Source organism: Salarias fasciatus, chromosome 16 (assembly GCF_902148845.1).
Source record: "Salarias fasciatus chromosome 16, fSalaFa1.1, whole genome shotgun sequence".
Taxonomy (NCBI): domain Eukaryota; kingdom Metazoa; phylum Chordata; class Actinopteri; order Blenniiformes; family Blenniidae; genus Salarias; species Salarias fasciatus.
This window is the reverse complement of record NC_043760.1, coordinates 22,069,580-22,088,170: the sequence shown is the minus strand read 5'-3', so window position 1 is coordinate 22,088,170 and position 18,591 is coordinate 22,069,580. Positions and strand designations below refer to the sequence as shown.

At 41.7% G+C, this 18,591-nt stretch overlaps 1 protein-coding gene across 2 annotated transcripts in view; it reads right to left on the bottom strand.

The window, feature by feature from the left end:
• Positions 1-18,591, bottom strand: part of tanc1b (tetratricopeptide repeat, ankyrin repeat and coiled-coil containing 1b) — a 92,092-nt gene that overhangs the window by 55,903 nt on the left and 17,598 nt on the right. For both annotated transcript variants that reach the window (XM_030111474.1, XM_030111473.1), the window contains exon 3: positions 5,485-5,679. In XM_030111474.1, the coding sequence (XP_029967334.1) occupies positions 5,485-5,679 (195 nt within the window). The remainder of the gene's footprint in view (positions 1-5,484; positions 5,680-18,591) is intronic.

Sequence of the window (18,591 nt, the reverse complement as noted above, 5' to 3'; positions counted from 1 at the left end):
TAAGCCCTTGCGATTCTCAAATGCACAGCTGCTCATCCTCTGTGTACAGTGAATACATGCGTAAATATGTATCTATGTAAAGTTATGTAAAATGAATGGGAAGAAAAGCAAGTACACAGAGGGAAAGGGGGACGGTGGATTAGGGAGGAGAAGCAGAGAGAAAAAGCCTCTCTCTCTGGGGTAAAGCAGCTTGGCGAGCTGTGACTGCAGAGCACTCACCAATATTCACTGTGAGGCTCAGGAATCCACAACCGGCCGGCTATCAGTCAGCAGGCTCAGGCACACATGCGTGCACATACCAGGCACTTGAATACCTATCAGCGGCAACTTACAATGTCCAGTCAATGCCTGTGAAAGGGGGGATTGTTCACGGTTAGGAAGTGATCAAGGAGCTTTCCCAGCATTCTTCGAGATGGACTTTGACTTTTTCACATTTGGACTTCTCAATGAGACAGTGTGTTCTCCGGAGTGAGAACAAGGAAAGTGGCGCCACAGCAGCCGTCCTTATGCGGCAAAATGGAAGGATGAAGTTCAATTCAAAAGTGAGGAATAATTTATTCTGAGAAAATGGTTGAATACGACTCCGAGTCTGAATGCAGGGCTTACCACTGCGATTGAATCAACCCGCCGTTAGAATAAACGTGAAAATCTTAATAACATTATAACGAAAAAAACTATAAGAGACTTAATCACAACACCTCATTTCAACCAAATTCACAGACGGAGCACTGACAGTGTGTTCAGTGTCAGAATCAGGGTGTGAGTTGAGATTTTCATTGCGGCTGAAAAAAAAAAAAAAAAAAAAAAAAGGAAGATCACACGTGATGAGGAACCGAAGCTGCTGGAGAGCAGCGAAGTGTGGTGAAGTAGAGAACTGGATAGTACTTTTCACGGGGCGCTCATCAGAGGAACCTTTCAAAGGGTCCCTGCAGCCTCACAAGGTCTTTTACAACTCAGCCCTCAGAAAAGCATCAATATTCCCTCCAGGCTATCTGGTTAGTGTCAAAATCCAGTGTTCACTTCAGGAGCGCTCACCTCAAACGCGGCTGCAGCTGACTTTGAAGAGTTTCTGCTCTCTTGGCAGCGCTGTACAGTAACGCAGAGGATGAAGAATCCACATAATCACAATATTTTTGATACGTTTTCCGTGTTATTCGCGTGGAGTTGAAAATAATGTGAGGAATTCTGTATTTCTGAATGACAAAACCACAAATGTCTTTGAGAAGAGGTGGGTTAAAATGAAGAAGACAAAGTTCTTGAATTCACACATGCTGTTAATGTCTCCTCCATTACTATATCAGTCTATGAAAACATGCAATTTCATGGAGAAATCCTCAAGTGTTTGTACCAAACAGATGCAAAGGTCAACGATAGGGGCCATATTGTGGTATTAATGGCCTGTGAGAAATTCACTGGTTGGAGTTTGCATGTTCTTTTCTAATGTACAAAGGTTGTTTTTTCAGGGCACTTCAGTTTTAATTTACAAAAGCATGTCTTTAAGGTTAATCCACAGCAGTATATAAAAGTTGAATCAAATGATCCAACACTGTTATCCAGCATCGAGCTGAACTAATGACCTCAATGAACTCAAGACATTCAAAAAAAATACTTCGTCAACAAGCAAAATGTATAAGAGGCTGTGGAACAACAGCTCATGTAGTTGACCAGCACGCACAGATTGTTACAATTTGAGGAAAAATGTTGAATATAACCGAAAAGTAGAGAGATGAAAACTCTCAGTCAGCAAGGTGAACCCCTGCTTGAACTACAAAGAAAATGGTTTTCAAAGCCCTTTGAGAATATGTCAACACAGTTGCTCTCTATTTGGCTGAAAAATGAGTGAGTCACCCCGAAACACGCAGAAGACAAAACTCCTGTCACGCCAAACACCAATTAACCTATTTAGACACACACAGCAGCCCACCACAGGCTGTTCCACCTCTGACCATATTGCTAAAATAGCAATCACAATAACACACTGCTCATTACATCACTCCGCTCAAACCGGGAGCTGTTTCCTGAGGGTTTGCAGGCCGGCACGGAAGCAAAGCATCGCACCAACACACCAAAGGTCACAGATCAACCGGACTCACAATGGGAAGCATATGTCTGTTTTGTGCCTCTGCCATCCGTCCTCTTTATAGAAACCCGATGTGAGGACTATCTAATCAGCTGCGCCTGATATTTGCTCAGTGTCGTTCACACGTGGTTGTTATGAGGTGCAGCTCCATGCTTTTCCCCAAACTAACAGAGCAGTGGAAAAACTGGGGACAGACGCCCGTCATCCCACAGCAGCACAATAACCCGGTACAACCAGTGGAGGTCACTGTGGCGATACCCAGGAGACTCCGGCGAGGCGGAGCAGGGACAACGTCTGGCTGCTGAAAATAACAGGAATTTCTTATTACTGTATTGTGATCAGCCGGTGATCCATGTAAGACGGCCATATAATGAGATGCTTAACCTTTGTTGAGGCAGGAAGAAAAGGGGCCAGGCAGGTACACAGTGCGGAGGCTGGTCCTCGAAACAAACTGTCGGGCTGTAGGTGCTGGGCAACACATGTCAGAGTGCTGTGCTTCATGGGTAAGCTCTGGGCTTAGCTCATCAAAGCTGCGGCACTCAACGCCACCAGACTTTGCGGCTCAGGCATCCGTCACACTCCTAATTACCTCAGTGTTTCTCTGTTGTCCCCCCCCTGTGAAGTTTTCATGAAAAGAACAACCGCCGAGTTGAGGCTTTCCACACTGCCCCGGATTATTCGGCGTGTCAGGAAATGAAGGCCGGCCGCAAAACGCTCGCCGAATCTGTGAAACCACATCCCCTCAACGCCGTCACTGACAGCAGGATGGGAAGGACATCAAACAGATGTGTGAGAGAGAGCGCATGCAAAAGATGTATGGAAAATGTGAGGAGGATGACCTGAGGGCACAACTAAACAAGCTGACAAGACTATTTGAAGTTGAAGTGTTCTCACATATTTTAAAGATCTGCATAAAAAGTACAAAAAAAAAAAAGTTGTTCTTACATAAGTTATGCAGGGCACAAAATTCCTGTTTGTTTTTGTTTTACTCTTTAATGAGGTTTACCTTGAAGAGTCGATACAGGCACAAGAAATTACAACATGCCCCGGGGTAAGCCCAGCGCTTTGCAGTCTCAGAGTTTCTTCACCTTTCAGAAGTAGTTGGATTACCAGACGCTATTCCTTTTGATGTGATTCGTAGCAGGCATCATGTTCGTACTGATTTGGTCAGATTTAGCTATGGCAGAGTCCTAATAAAAAGTCTGTGACTGTTGTGGGAGTGCTTTGGCTATCTGGACAATCACTAAATCAGAAAAATGAACAGGTCTGGGAAAAAAAAAAACAAAAAAAAAACAAAACAAACAAAATCAGAAAAATGTGCCTTCATGAGTGAATATGATTTCTATTCCTCAATTTCCTGATTCCATCAACTTTTTACCATATTGTTAAAGTCATATTGCATTCAAGCTGTTTGAAGGTAATCCTGTAATGAACTGAAAACATTTCCACAAAATACTGCGCTGAATTCTGTTGCAGAGCTGAATGAACGAGCCACTGAAAAGCCTTGCTCCGACAGACGTCGGTCGTAAACGGAGCATAGTCCGTCACCTCTGCGAGTCGACTCGGCAAGAAGAAAAGAAGACAGCATGTTGATTTCGTCGCAGAGCTGAGACATTTCCTGCAGCATGTGTTTATTAACTGGAGGTGTGAACTCTCCCCTGCGGGTTATCACAGTTACCTGTGAGGAAAGTGGAGGGCTGCCTGCAGACCCTCCCCCCAATCCTCTGTCACTAGTGTTCCTGCGGAACATCCTTTCTTGTCAGGCCATTTCTTTCTCCTTTTCCAGGCCTCAGATCACCCCAAGAGGGAATATGCCTTTAATGAGTGTTCCCCTCCACATGTCTCCAGGGCCCTTTTCACCTTCACAAACCCAGTCTCTTCTCTCTATGTATTCCTCCCTCTGTCCCTTCACCTCCCTTAATGTACATTTTATTATCATATTCATTGCTGTGGTTTGCACAGTCAATGCAAATCCTGTAGGTAACTGGACAGATTAAACCTGAGAGGCACTTGAGCCAATAAAACTCAACAAGACGACTGGTAAATGGCTGCTTTGCTGTTTTAAGTCGGCACAGTTGCCATTGTGTATCCAGTATTTACATCATGTGCATCGTCACGATTTCAGAATTATAAACCAGTCTGGGTCTTGAAATTTACTTTATGTCAAAAAAATGCATAATTTGGTAATAAAAGACAAAAAAAAAAAAAATCATAGCAATCCTAAAGAAACAACAAAAACAAACCTTAATGTAAAACATTAAGTTAAACCATAAAAGGCAAAAACAGAGATGTTATCTTTAACAAGCCAAGCTTATATAATGATAACATTGTGCTATCAGCTTCCCACCAGCCCATCTTTACACTAAACAGATCAAAGCTGTAGCCACTCTAAACAATGGCCCACAGATGAGTGCCACATGTGAGTGGGGCAACATTGACCACTTAAAGGATTTCGCTTCTCTCCGCCAAGTCTTCACAATACAAAGATTCAGGTTGAAACAAGTTAAGCTACAAAGGTATTCCTTGCTTTGAAGCACCCACAGCTGCTGACAAACATGTCTTCGACTGGGTGAATAGGAGCAGTCTGGGAGGACCTGGATCCAGTGTAAACACATGCCTATTACCAGCCAGTAAAGTGTAAACACATGGTGCAGCTACGCCGCTCTGCGCTTGAAAGAAAGTGTTCAGTGCGATTGTGAATTCATAGAAATGATTCTCTGGAAGCCGACTGAGCTCCAGTAGTCAAACCAGTGGGATCCTAAACTGCACAGATATCAATAACTCATAGAGCCCAGGTCAATACAGATCCACTTTCTTTCCAGGATTGACAACAGATGAGTTTTGATATGTTTCAGAGAAGGTACCGGTAAGGTAAGAGCTGTATCGGCTGTGTGTTCAAACTGAAAAAGAAAGATTTGCATTCCTGGAGGCCTGTCGGATGTTTTACAATTGTGTAAAAGCACCTGCAGGCAGACAAGAGTAATCACTTTTACATGAGGCCCATGGAGACATATTAAACTCTCATAATGCCACTGAATTATTTTCAAAGAATGAAAACATTGGGAATAACCCAGTCGCTTGCAGCAGTTTTAGCTCGTATTGGTAAATACCTGCCATACGGTACAGAGCTGTGTTCTTCTCAGATTAAAAGCCCGGATGGCCGCACAGCAGCGTGACTCAGGATGTCGGATATAATAGATTCAGAAAAATGAGTGCGGTGAGTGTAATCTGATCAAACTGATTAAAAAAAGCCCCACACTGTCACTGAAATTAAAAAAATGAAGTATTATCAGGCATGAGAGCATGAAAACAGATTTCAAATGAGCAAAGAATGAGGAGACGGCCATAAAAAAACAGTTAAATGCCTAAAAATAGAGCAAAGATGGATGGAGCGACGCAATTACCTGGTGATCTCTTGTTGGGGCGTAAGGGCATCATGTAGGACTGGCGCGGCAGCAGAGGTGAGGAGGGAAGAGAGGTGGACACTCCTTTAGCCAGGCTCAGTCCATGTCCATGAAGGTGACCACCGCCAGGCCCCTGAGGCTGGGGATTCCCCTCTGCTGGAAATCTTCTTTGGGCACACTGGCTGTAAATATCACCTAGTGAGGAGAACCGCACGCTTAATTACAGCAACGAAAAATAGCTCTGGTCTCTTTGTGCTGAACTACATTACATCATGGCCTCTGCATATTCAATGGACTCATCTTGGTCTCATGTTTTGATCTCATAAATTGTCCCTTACAGCGTTGATGTGTTGTGTTGTGTATTAATCAACCAAATTACTGATATCCATAACTTTCATGCAGTACACACTCATTGGTCTGGCGTAATGAATACATACATTGCTTTGTGTGATTTTTAAGATATTTCAAAGTGGAAAAAGGCATAAATACACTTATTTGTTTCACTGTTTGGGAAATAATTTCGTCACCAACTATCGTCACCAATCGATGATTTGCTTTACCTCTTGGAAATAGTTCTGACTGTGCACGCTGTCTAAACTTGTTCGGTCTTCATCAGGACCAGATATAATTAATGCAGTCTGGAAACCTAAACCTAAAAGAGCTGGAGTAGATTCATTTCAATACATGTTTTTCCATGTTTCATGAAAGAAAAATGTTATTCAGTCAATCGATGATGCAAAGCCCACTTTATAATGTACAATGAAGAAAACACGCACATTTACGTTGAGCAGCAATTTGTGTGACCCTAATCCTTCCCATGATTGAATCTGATGTCTTCTATATGTTTCATTGCTAAAAAATCTCTGATGTAACTTCTTTTGAACCGGTTCAAGAGTCACTGGGCTGCAGATCTCTTTATAATAGAGCACATGCCAACAGGGATTTTATGTAACACACTTGAGACAAGAATGGAAACATTGTTATTTGATTCTAGCTTCAGTGGAGGGTGAAATACTGACAAAATCTCATCAAGGACACCAAAACTTTCTTTGTTTAGGGGCTTGATCTCTAAATTCATGTTTCTGATTTCAATCAAAAATGAATGTGCAACTGATATTGTTGCATTTTCCCTACAGTGATTACGATAAGACTAATAAAAAAACTATATTAACAAGACATTCTGTTCTGTATTCTCATTTAATAGACTACAGGATATTTGTCTTTTTCAAACCCTGGAAAAAAAAGACAACCTTGACTCTGACTCAACTGAAACAATCTACCAAACTATTTCCTTCACTACTCCCGATTCTGAATACCAAGAATGGAAAACTACAGAACAAAACTTTGGCAACCATTTTTGACAGTATAGCATTTTTGAGTGGATCTGCTACCGACACTCATGATGTGAACCAGAAAATGGAAATGTTGAACAAGCATCAATGGGTTTAAAGATTCAAATGTTCTAAGTAAGTGGAACACGGAGCTACAATGCAAAAATAATCTGCTATGTGCACCAACATACCAGAGAGGTTTAAGTTTTGGGTCACAGCATAAATCAAAAAGCTTGTCCTTCCAAGTCTGCTCAGTCACCACGGCCCATTGCAAAGGCCACCTCAGTAATATGACAGATAGTCTCATAAACAGGACCCTGGGGATGTCTAAACTATTTATTTAGCACAACAACTCAACCCCAACCCAGACAGAGACACTTATTATTGTCTTACAGATAACCATGGCCTCACAAAAAGATGCTGACTATTATCCTAGCCCCTTCACACCCCGAGCACCCTCAGAGCAATCATTTAAAAAAAGTCAAAGGAATCACGCCTTGCTGATGATCTCACATGGAAAATGCTTGGTTTTCTGCTAAAAATGACACAAACACACTCGTCCCCTTTTGATACTTTGCATGGGTGAAGAATCGGTCCGTACCCAGTTCTTCCACGTTTTGAGGTTTCAGTCTGCATGGTTGCACCAAAATATTTGTTTTTTCCAGAAAGCCTTGATCTATGAACTAAGCTCACCTTCTAGTCATCGTTTTTAAAATTCTGACTCACTCTTTAATTTTGTCTGTACAGCATAAGTACAAACTTTCCTCAACCACAGATCAGTAACATAAAATCATCATATTACTGATACTGAAACACAGCCAGATTTTCTACTTTTTGGGGTGGCAGTTTGCATGTAAAACATACAATTCTGAACAAAGCAGTGCAATGATTTTTATTTTTTTTTTCATTTCAAAGAAAAAAGCAACCATGAAGTCAAATGAACAATCCCAGAAGCCCAGTTAATAAAGGACACCAGTCACCTAATAGCTTACAAATAGGAATGAGTGATGGAGGTGGAAGAAAAAGAAAAACAGACCTGGAAGTGGGGGAAAAACAGGGCATAAAATATGTACTCAAACCACGGGTAATGTGAGCATTTCTCATGTTACTGGGACACAAGAGCACCAAAAGAAGCAGTGTCACTGACCGCAGAGCAGTGATAACATGTATTTCATTTACTACACTGGCTGTTTCATTAATTCTTATTTTAATATTTAATGAAAAAAAAACACTGCTTTTGAAAAGCATGCTTCATTTTCAATACATTTCTCACTATTCCCATTACGTTCCAAGGCTACTGCAGGCTGATGATTATTCTAAAAATGTAAAAAAAATAAACACAGAATATTGCTATTTCTCAAAGATTGAAGGTTATCAGCTAATGAAACCAACATGAATAAGTTAGGCCAACACCTTGTTCCAGTCAGTTTGCAGGCGAGCTTTAGGGAATCACTGTTCATTTCTCTTCTAACCAACAATCAACTGTCTCAGGGTTTTTCCTAGCGTGAGGATTAAGAAAATGTGCGAAATTACAAGTAGAAACGACTAAGATAGGAGTGATAATGCAAGACAGAAGTGGCCGATGTTTCTGTGAACAGAAACGGGGGGATAAAAGAATAATAACTGGTAACAGAAATAATTACGGCAGGGTTCAAAACAATCCCATACCCAGCCATCTTGCTATGTTTTATTGCTCTCTCCAACACTATTAATCACAGCCAGGATTAATGCTTCCTGATACTTCACATATCAAAACACACATATTTACTTTAGTTGACAGAAATGTTTCCACACAATCTCTGAAAGTCATCTAACTAAAGAACTAAAAATAACCTTAGTTGGCTATTAGTTTGCTCTCTAAATGGAAAAAAAAAAGGCTTTGCTTCAGTAAAAGTCATCTTGTCTGGAAAGACCATTCCAGTGCCAGAGCCAGCTAACAGGAAAGTAATGAATTCTGCAGAATCAGAATTGCTCACTCATCACGCCTCCAATTAAAATGCATGAATTATATACCTCAAGATAACGTGCAATGCCGAACTGCTCCTACAGACCGTACGTCAGCAGGGTCTGCTAAATCTTTACTGCAGATGTGGGGAACCGCAGCAATGACAATTAGCTTTTGGTTCTCTTCTCGGGACTTTGGCAAATTAGCACAGTCTCCTGTCTGCAGCCTGAGCTTTGTCCAATCACTGAGGACTCTGATGCGTGAGGCGAGCTACTATTAGCATCCTGCATCTCTGCTTCAGGGTAATGAGTGTCGCTGGGCTGCCGGGCTAATCAGAAACAGAGACCCAATTTCCCCCACGCCTCTGCCTCAGCACAGGGGACACAAAGCTGTCCTGTGTTTTAAAGTCCTCCTCAACAAAGAAACAAGCCAGAGGCAGGAAGCAGAAAGGTTCCTGTGACACCTCTGCACGCTTTAAGAGCTAAAGAAAGAAAAAAAAAAAAAAAAAGATCTGTGAATGAATCGAAGGTCACTCAGCATAGACCGGGACCTGCTGTCACCCCGACCTGAGTGTGACATACTGCATGTACACTGACACTTTTGTGTGTCCACAGGGAAGCCTGTGTGACATTACCAAATGTTGTTTGGCCACAAATTTGCAACACATATTTGCTGGCTGGGACAGGAAAAAAAAAAAGTCTACAAAGCAAAAGCATTCAGTTTATAGCAGTGTGTGCCTGTTAGAAGCAAGGTTATGGTTTTGATTAAGCATGAAGTATAATATGTACATAGTGAAGAAGAGGAGGCTCCAGGAAATTGTGAGTCAGAATAATCTCCCCAAAGAGGAAAAACTGTGTGTGACTGTAGTTAAGATATGCAAATAGAAATGATACAATGTAGGAAATCAAGTCTATTTCTCTGTTTCTTTCTAAATGGTTAGAGTATAATACAAACCATATGGAAAGTGTTAATCTGAGAGCCTCAATTAGCGATCCTACATCCTTCATCGGTACAAAATGCTTCCCTTCTGCACGAGGCTTGAGAGGTTATCCCTGAGTGAAACACCATGGTGGACCAGGGGTTAAGGTGCTAACCACAAACCTCACATTACCAGTTTGTATAGGAAGCAGACCATTTCATCAGGTGCTTCAAATCTGTAAATGCCACCTCTTGAATTCAGCAAAATGCCTTTTGAGGACTGGAATTAATTAAATTTAACATTTTCTAATGTAAAACAATATAGGTATTAGTTGATTAGTTAAGGTATGGTTCCTGTGACAGTACTTTTTCTTTTAGAGATGTGTAATGAATAGATCACAAACAAGAAATTGTTGCTGATCGTTTGTTAACCAGGAACAGCATTATTCCAGCATATATATGTGCCGGCAGGGGTTGCACTACTTCACCAAAGGTTACCCCAGTTGAATGGTAAACCCTTCCAGAAGACCGATCACTTGCCAAAGTGACGGCGGGTCGAGTTCAGGCCAATAAAGGTTTCAGCCGTAGTGCACGTTGAAGAGATTATGACAAAGTTGTAATTTTGGTAGCTGGTTCTGAAAGCTAGAGGCGCCACATTAAAGCCGGTCATCTGATTTCTGGTGAACGGGCGGCAGTGTGTCATGGTGACTGCTTTGCCATCTGACCGATGCTATAATACGCAGAAGGGCGCAAGGACAGAAGCTCGCCCGTGCTATTTCAGTTACTTTCCAAAAGCCTGGTTGGGGCAAGGCCTACAATTTCAGCCCCTGCTGTGGTTGAAGAAATCAGCCCTTTCTAATTATACAGTGCTGCCCCAGGATGATGTAAAAATGATTACAGCCCCTTGCATGCTCTTTCCTTCTCATCAAAGTAAAGGTCCAAAGCCAACAAGGACATGCCCAACCTATAAAAACAGTTCAATATTATTTCAAGACATTGATTTAGAAAATATATATTAAAGAACCAATCAATTCTTTCACCAGATTCAATAGGAGTCACTTATAAACATCTATTCCAACCAAGCTCCATTATGCTGGGTCCTAATTCTTTCCAGTCATGTCTTTAGTGAAGGAAAAATAAAAAAATCAATATAAAACTTTATTGTGTCACTCTATGAAACTACAAGGTGATCTCATCTCATAATAAATTTGATCTATCCACATTTCTGTTGCAATTTGCTAAAATATAAAGGGAACAGTAGCGCTATGCAGTCTTCACTCAAGGCCTCTAAATAAATCTCACTCTGTTCAAACCAAATATTTTTTTCTTCTTCTTAAAAACCATAACTATCATGTTTTGATCCATCTGGGAAGATGCTCAGTCATCCTGGTCATCTACTTGTATCGTGATGGCAACTTTACCTTTGAAGATATTTTTCCATGTCATCTGAATGTCTACATCAGCTCTAATTGAATAGTGCAGGCGTTCGAGATTGATACTGCTGGAGTCAATAATTCCTGGGTGTCTGGTCAAAACTGGGTCAATTTCTATTGGCAACACGTTTGAAACCTCATGCGAGTCCAGCTGCCTTTGTGATTAAATTACATGTGTGTGCACACAAACCTTTTCATGGGTTGTGGGGTTACTGTGTTGGTGTACAATGTGAAAATGAAACAATTCAACCCGGCTGTTTCATATTGGAAGAACACATCTGTCAGCAGCTGTTTTGAAGTGTACCTCAATATGTCCAGGTAGGAGGCATCACAAAGGCCTTGAACAAGGTCAACTGGACTCGGTTGTGTGTTCAGGAAGACATTTTTCTATTTATCCAAGTGGATTCAATGGTTCATGCTCTTCCATTGTCTAGTCCGGCCAGCGAAATGGCGGGAATCTCAGGTATTTATACTTTTTGGATGTGTCACTCAAGGTTTCATCAGTTAATGGACCATATGGTCCGAGGTTTTTTATTAGTGATAAAGACTATGCTCTTTGCAGTAGAATATAAAAACTGATTGAACTTTTAGCAGATGGTTTATTATTCAAACTAGGAAGGAACTGATGTGTGTCTAATCAATGCACATTTGGGGAAGAGGAAACGTGAGCATTGGCTAATTGAGCTGAAAGTTGTATTTGGAGCACTTTCTGCAGTAAATCACAGCAGAATAACAGAAGAAGAGAACCAAAGTTAGTGTATTAGCTTGTCCACTAAAAAACTAATTCCCGATCTGAGCTTCCTTGTTTAGTTGATAAAAGTGCTATTTGCAATGGAAATTATTTGGGCAAAAGCAGATTCAGTCTTTTAATACAAAACAAATAATGACACCATCTCTCTGTACACATGTACTGTAAACACTGACGAACATACCCGCATGGATTAGCTCCCACTAGTCCATTTATTGGACTGGAGAGAAAATGAAGCCGGCCTATAATTAATGCAGATTCTTTCAGTCAACAGACAAAGCGCGATGACCATAGGACAATCCACTGAAGAGGAGAATTCTCTCGCTAGACTGAATGCCAATGTGGATTCCCTGTGTACTTCCGAGACCAGGGTGACAGTCTCACAAAAGCTGTCATGGTTAACACACAGCAACCCACCGAGAGGAGAGAGCCAGACGACAAAGAATACCGAGTGGGGGAGGGTCTCCGCTATAAGTCACCAGTAATGATGAAGGACAAATTATATCTGATATGGAAATAACAAGTAAATCTTCCTGGTTTAAAATCCATTAAGTAATATGGAACAGAATTTACATGCAAGACATAAAGCCACACAAGCAACATGTGAAACACTCCTGGAGCATTGGTGCTTTTCCCCATGAGGAAATAACTAATTTTAGAGCATTTTACTAAGTCATTGGTAGCCATAGGAACAGTCACAATACTCTATAAAGACTGCAACATACTTACAGATGAAAGTGGATAACACCAGGACACAGACCATGTTAGCTTTCTCACTAAACATTTGTTTGCAGTCTCAAAAATTATTTTCTGATGCTCAAACAATAAATAAATAAATAAATAAATAAATAAATAAATAAATAAATAAATAAATAAATGTAGTTTCAGGCATTTTTGCTATTATTGCTATTTATTTTTTGCATACTTGTTTATTACTTCTGCACTGCCAATGTCCCTCCTGTGGGCATGTTTTTTTTTTTGTTTTGTTTTTTTTGCCAACAATAATCAAATTCCAGTAATTTTTTTCCCATCTAAAGGCATTTTCTTGCTTGGTTTCAAAGGATTACTCATCTATGCTGGTGGTCCCCGAGGAGGAGACAGAAAAAAAACAAAAAAACAAGCTGACAACATCTTTGGCTTCGGCTTGTCAGAAACGAGAACATTTACAAAGCTCTTAGACCTTCAACTCAACTCCCTGCACACTTGATAATGACACCAAATTAGTCGTCTTAGGACGCTGTTGGCAAAACAAGACGGCCAAACATATTTCGCCGAACGCAGAAACACTCAGACTGAGTCGCTCTCTCTCTCTCTCTCCCTCTGATGCACAGCTCTGCAGCAGTCTGAGCTCTGAAATGCCTTGCCGGCTGGCCCCCGGGGAGCGGAGACTGACAGGGAGGCGCATGTGTGTTTCCTGGGTGGAAGAAGCAAAGGAGGTGGAGGAGGAGAAGGCTGGAAAAGGGGGAGGAGGGGGTGATGGGTGGCTGTGGGCAGGCACTATGACATTTCCCATTCCTCTTCATAAATCGTCAATTTAAGTGGGTATGGGAAAAATAATGCGAGCCAGGCAGCATCTTCCCAAGTTTTAGTTCACTTTTTCAGACAGACGCGAAAGGAGAGCAGAAAAACAGATCGCTACATAGCTAGCAGAAGAAAATATCAAATGAGGAGGAGTTCAGTCAGACTAGACTCACTAAGACTGTGGATATTGCTAAAGATAATAAATGCTGTAATTAAGAAAAAAAAAAAAAAGGACTAACCTGAATTCATAAGTCTCAGGGTCACTGATTTCTGAACATAAAGAAGTGAAAGAGCATTACCACATTTATAACGCTGCATCAAAACATCGTGTTTTCAATGATAACGACAAAAACAAGCAAACTGCAGTTTCTTAGTGAGAGGAAGAAACTCCAGAAAAAGGCCACAAATCCAGTTCCATGTTTTATCAGTTAAATAAAACATCAGTCCTGTCCACTTTGCATAGTGGAGCTAATGGATGACACACAAATGCAAATGCTTCACCGTCTTTTTGCAATATAAATGAACCGAGCGGTGACAATGAATTGCTAAAGGTTTGACCTTGCTTCATTAGAGCTTTGCAATAAATTAGGACAGATCTACGCTTGACAGTTGTGGCTGGAGAGTTATTGATATTCAGTCTCTGGACAACCGGGACTCACTCTTCACTCCCACACTGACGACAAAATATCCATCTCAGCTCCTTTTCCACTCCTTCATCTAACGCTAATCACGATGAGGCCTTTTAGAGGGAGCGACAGCAGATGTCCAACTTCGAGAGAACCTGGCCAGTAGGTTCAGCTGGGGTCTGGCGAACATGACGATATATAGATACACACGGTAATAAAGACAATCTGCTCTTGCATTTCACTCTGGTAATCTCAAAAATCAGTAAAGGAGCATAAGGATGTTTTATTAACTTAATTAAAAGGGTCTGATTTACACTGTTGCCAAGCCAGAGACACGGTAATGCTTCCACAGTGAAATCATAAAAAATATTCCCTTAGGTTTTAAATGGGGTTAATTACAACAACGTCCTCTACGAGTCACTGAAACAGGCATTACATGAAGCACAGATGGACAAGCAAGCACACACGTCCCATCTATGATCTATCACATTAATGTTCTGCGGCCACTGGGCTCAAACACACGACTCACAATGCAGCCCGGTTAGAGGTGCTCAGATGTTCTCGGTTTTTTGTACGGATTCCTTTAATTTCTCAGTTTTATCTGTTGGAAATTTGCATCGAGCAGCTCTGGGACAAACGTGGGTTTTTATCTTTGGGCAAAAGTGCAACGAGGTCTCAAGTCCCAGGTTGCCATGGTGATTTGGTTGAACAACAGATTTGCGCTGCCATTAGCACAGACCATTAGGCAGAGTTTCTTCTGAGGCCAGGTGAGGTCATGAGAACACCAGTAACCTCTGGACAACAGCCTGTTCAATAATGGTAAATGGACGAGGACGCGGCACAAAGGCGGCTCACCCCGATCCTTCCAAGGAGCGTCTAATCCCTTAAGTAAACATGCAGAAAAAAAACATGCAGCGTTACGCCATGTGTGAAAGTTTTCATCAATTAGTTTTACTTTGTTGAAAGTTTTTTGTTTCCACAGGTTCGCCAAGGCTTTTTTATCATCATAATTAAATTATTAACGTGTTGGGATATGAATATCAATTAAAAATTCAAACTTGAACACCTCTTCTGATCAATAACTTCCAAATCTTTTGATCATGTTAGTACAACTTTCAAAAATAACAAGAGTCCCCTTCATAAATAAGACAGAGCAAACTTTTCTTCTCTGTTCCTGTGAGGCTGCACACAAAGGAGCCCAGGTCATTAGTTCAGCCTGCCTCAAACCCTCCTGTGCAAGGGACGGCAAGACATTCATCTGCAGCCACGATTACAAAAAAGGAGTTTCTGTGTGCACAAATGCAGAACAGAGCGCCACAGAGCAAAGCAGGGCTGACGAGGGAGAAAAGGGGCCCCAAACGCTGAGGCTGAACAGAGGTCCCAACAGGCAGAGCTAGACACTATGACAGCATGGCTTGGTGTCCTCATTGAAATGTCATTAGATGAGAAAAGCACGAGCCTCCAAAAAACTCTTGAAAATATCAAAGAAAAGTAGGGAAAAGTTCATCAATGCGCAGCGAGTCGTGCATCGGGAAGGTGAAAGGACCGTCCTCCGGAGAGGAACGAGACACATAAAGTGCTCATTAGATCACAGACAAAGGTTGTTGAAGGTATGAAAGCAAAACGGAAAGAATCAGACAGAAGGAATGTGTCTGCCCGGGAAGGTCACGCTGTGATTAGAAAAAGCTGTGGCCTGCTGACCTCTCCAGCCAATGAACTGCCACAGCGGCTACTATCACTCCTTCAAAGACCGTCTTAAAACACCATGGCATGTTAGCTGATAAACTGTTTTTCCTCCTCTTTGAAGTAGTCAAACAACTCGGCGATGGATGGGTGAGGGGTGAGCGCTGAGGGTTGTGCACGTACTGTTGCCGTGGTGTATACTGACAACGCCTGTAGCCTAAAGGTGCTGCTTGTGTGTTTGTTTGACTTCTTGTTCGTTGTCGTGCACATCGTTCCAAGGTCACAGACACATCGCTGCTGTGTGTGTGTGTGAGTGAGTGAGTGTATGGGAGCCAAATTAGGGTAATGGAGAGTGGTTACAGGCTGCCACAGCACACAGTGGGCCACTGGGAACCATGAAAGCACATCTCCAAATTCCTGCTCGAAGCTAATCAGCGACCAGAGCAGAACCCAATTTAACCATTAAGCTGAATTTATGTCCCGTGTGCCGAGCGCCATGTGGAATAATCAGCTGGTGTCAGATCTTCCACACTGTTCCCATGACCACTATTCTCTAACTCCCCAAAACTGATGATCTGTAGACTCAATGGATGAAAGATCAGCACCGCAGCTTAAGTTATTTATTATCATTATTATAACATGTACCCGTTTGTGGATTTTACTGTATATTCACAACTCAGTGACAAAAAGTATAAATATCCACAAGAGAGACTATCTCAAATTGCACTGTCACGCACTTTCACATTCAGCTAATGATTTCCTGAGTCTGAAGATCATGAGATATCCATGGTGGTTGAACTTTTCAACCGATCTGCTGTATTTATGAGTGGCTCCTGATTGCAGATGATACATTTCAAACAATCATTGCCAAAACATGTTTTTTTTTCCCCCCACATCTCAAGTGTTCACAGATCATATGGTATCAGAGGGAATTACTGAGGTTAGTTGCTTTGGATGTTTGGTAAAGTATTGTCACTGGATAGAGAACAGAACCTCGCTTTGTTGAAGTATTCAATATGATTTAAGTAAAGTGGTATAACATGCAGCATTTCAATAAGGACATGATCATCAGCATTGCTAATACCATGAGCTGGTATGAATAGAGGCTGGCTTTGTTGAAGTGGGCGGTGTTGGTTGACCTGTGTAGGAGTAGAGGAGGCGAGCATTAGGGGGCTCTGGGATGCTTCTTCGAGGTGTCATGGAACCCAACAAGAGAAAATACTGTTGAAAATGGTTCCCACCTGATGACTAGAGAGGCGCTCCTTAATGCATCGACAGGTTTTACTTCCTAAGTGCAAATTAGCAGAATATTCTTTGTTCTAGTTCAACACTATAATGAGAGCTGATGTTCCAGGCACAGACGAAAAGACAATTTGAAATTAAAAATGTTTTGATCAATGCTTTTTTTGATTATGCAGCATTACTGTGTAGTGGGAGGTACTAACAACAGCTAAGGTCAAATATCTACTGCGGGGGAACGCTGGAGCAGATGAGCTGAAGTGAAGAACAACTGGAGATCAATATACGTACTATACATTGTTGGAAGTTAAAATGAGCTCAAAGAAGTATGGTGGCACACAAGTCTGGATCTGAGCCACTACAAAGATTCTGTTAGATTTTTCTAAGAATTCACCTTGACACATTTGTTGTGTCTTTTTTGCACATTATCTACAGTCGTGCACCATGCTGCAGGGCCGTGCTGTTCTGGGTCAGAGGAGAGAGGCCTCGTTGACCCTGTCACTGAAGGACAGATATCAGTCTGCTTTCAGGGCCTCCGGCCTTCCAACGGGAGGGTAGCGGAGTAAAACTGTGGATACTGAGAAAATTCCATGGGTATCCAATGTGATCACAATATGATAAGCTTCAAAGCGTCCATTCTGAAAAGTCCTGTTCAGTGAAATTGGCCAGAAGCTAATGTTTGTTGTAAAAGTCTCAACGCTGCTTTTCCACAGGAGCCCTTATTTCTGCTTTCAGAAGGAGAGACTGGGAGTGTCTAATGTGGATAGGGAGTGTCTAATGTGGATACACCTGAGGTTTGTGGGCGTGTGTGCGTCTGTATTTGTGTGTGCGTGTGTGCATTTGTACATGAGTGTGTATCTAAGTGAAAGATGTGGTTTGAGCTACGCCCTGCTAATCGTTGCCTGCTGGCTGCTGCACGGTGCTTTGATAGCTGTGTGGGTCTGTACACTCAATGGTCTCCTTTGTAAATCAGGTGCATTTTTTTTTTTTCCTCCACCCATTTTTAGTTTAACCACAACTGTCTGGAAATGAACATTTACATAAACATAACCTAATGCAAAAACAGCAAACACAGTCGAAATAACTGAACAGTGACCTTAAAAAAAAAAAAAAAAAAAGGGTAGTAAATCTTACAGGTGGTCATTTCAATTACTTCTACATGCATGACACAGAAGATTCAACCATCCCTCCTCAGGAATTCCAGCAGAAACGACAGGTAGGATTTAAATCTTTTTGTCAACAACAATTTAGACTATTTCATTCCACCGTAAGCCAAAAGCAAACCAGAGCCTCGTAGCTGCATGAGTGTTTATAATGTATGTTTTCCAAAAGAAGAATCACACCGGTGTGTAATAAAGGAGACGGCGAGTCTGGTATGCACACTCGATATTATGGTTTATCAAAGGATGTTAATAATGGATCCTGAGGCTGATTGCCTCTCTCTGTGTCTCTGCTGCTCTGTATTTCTGTGCCTGGATATGTGTGGGATAACAGTCTGTCTTTGTGTCTTCCACAGGTTATATTCAGTATGCAATCTCTAATCTAGACATCCTGTTGTTGACTGTATGCAACTTGTTACGCTCGACTGTTGCCGAGTTAGAGTGAGTCGAGTTCCACTACCAAAGGCTGTGTCTCGAACCCTTATCTCAAGCTCTCCAAGTGT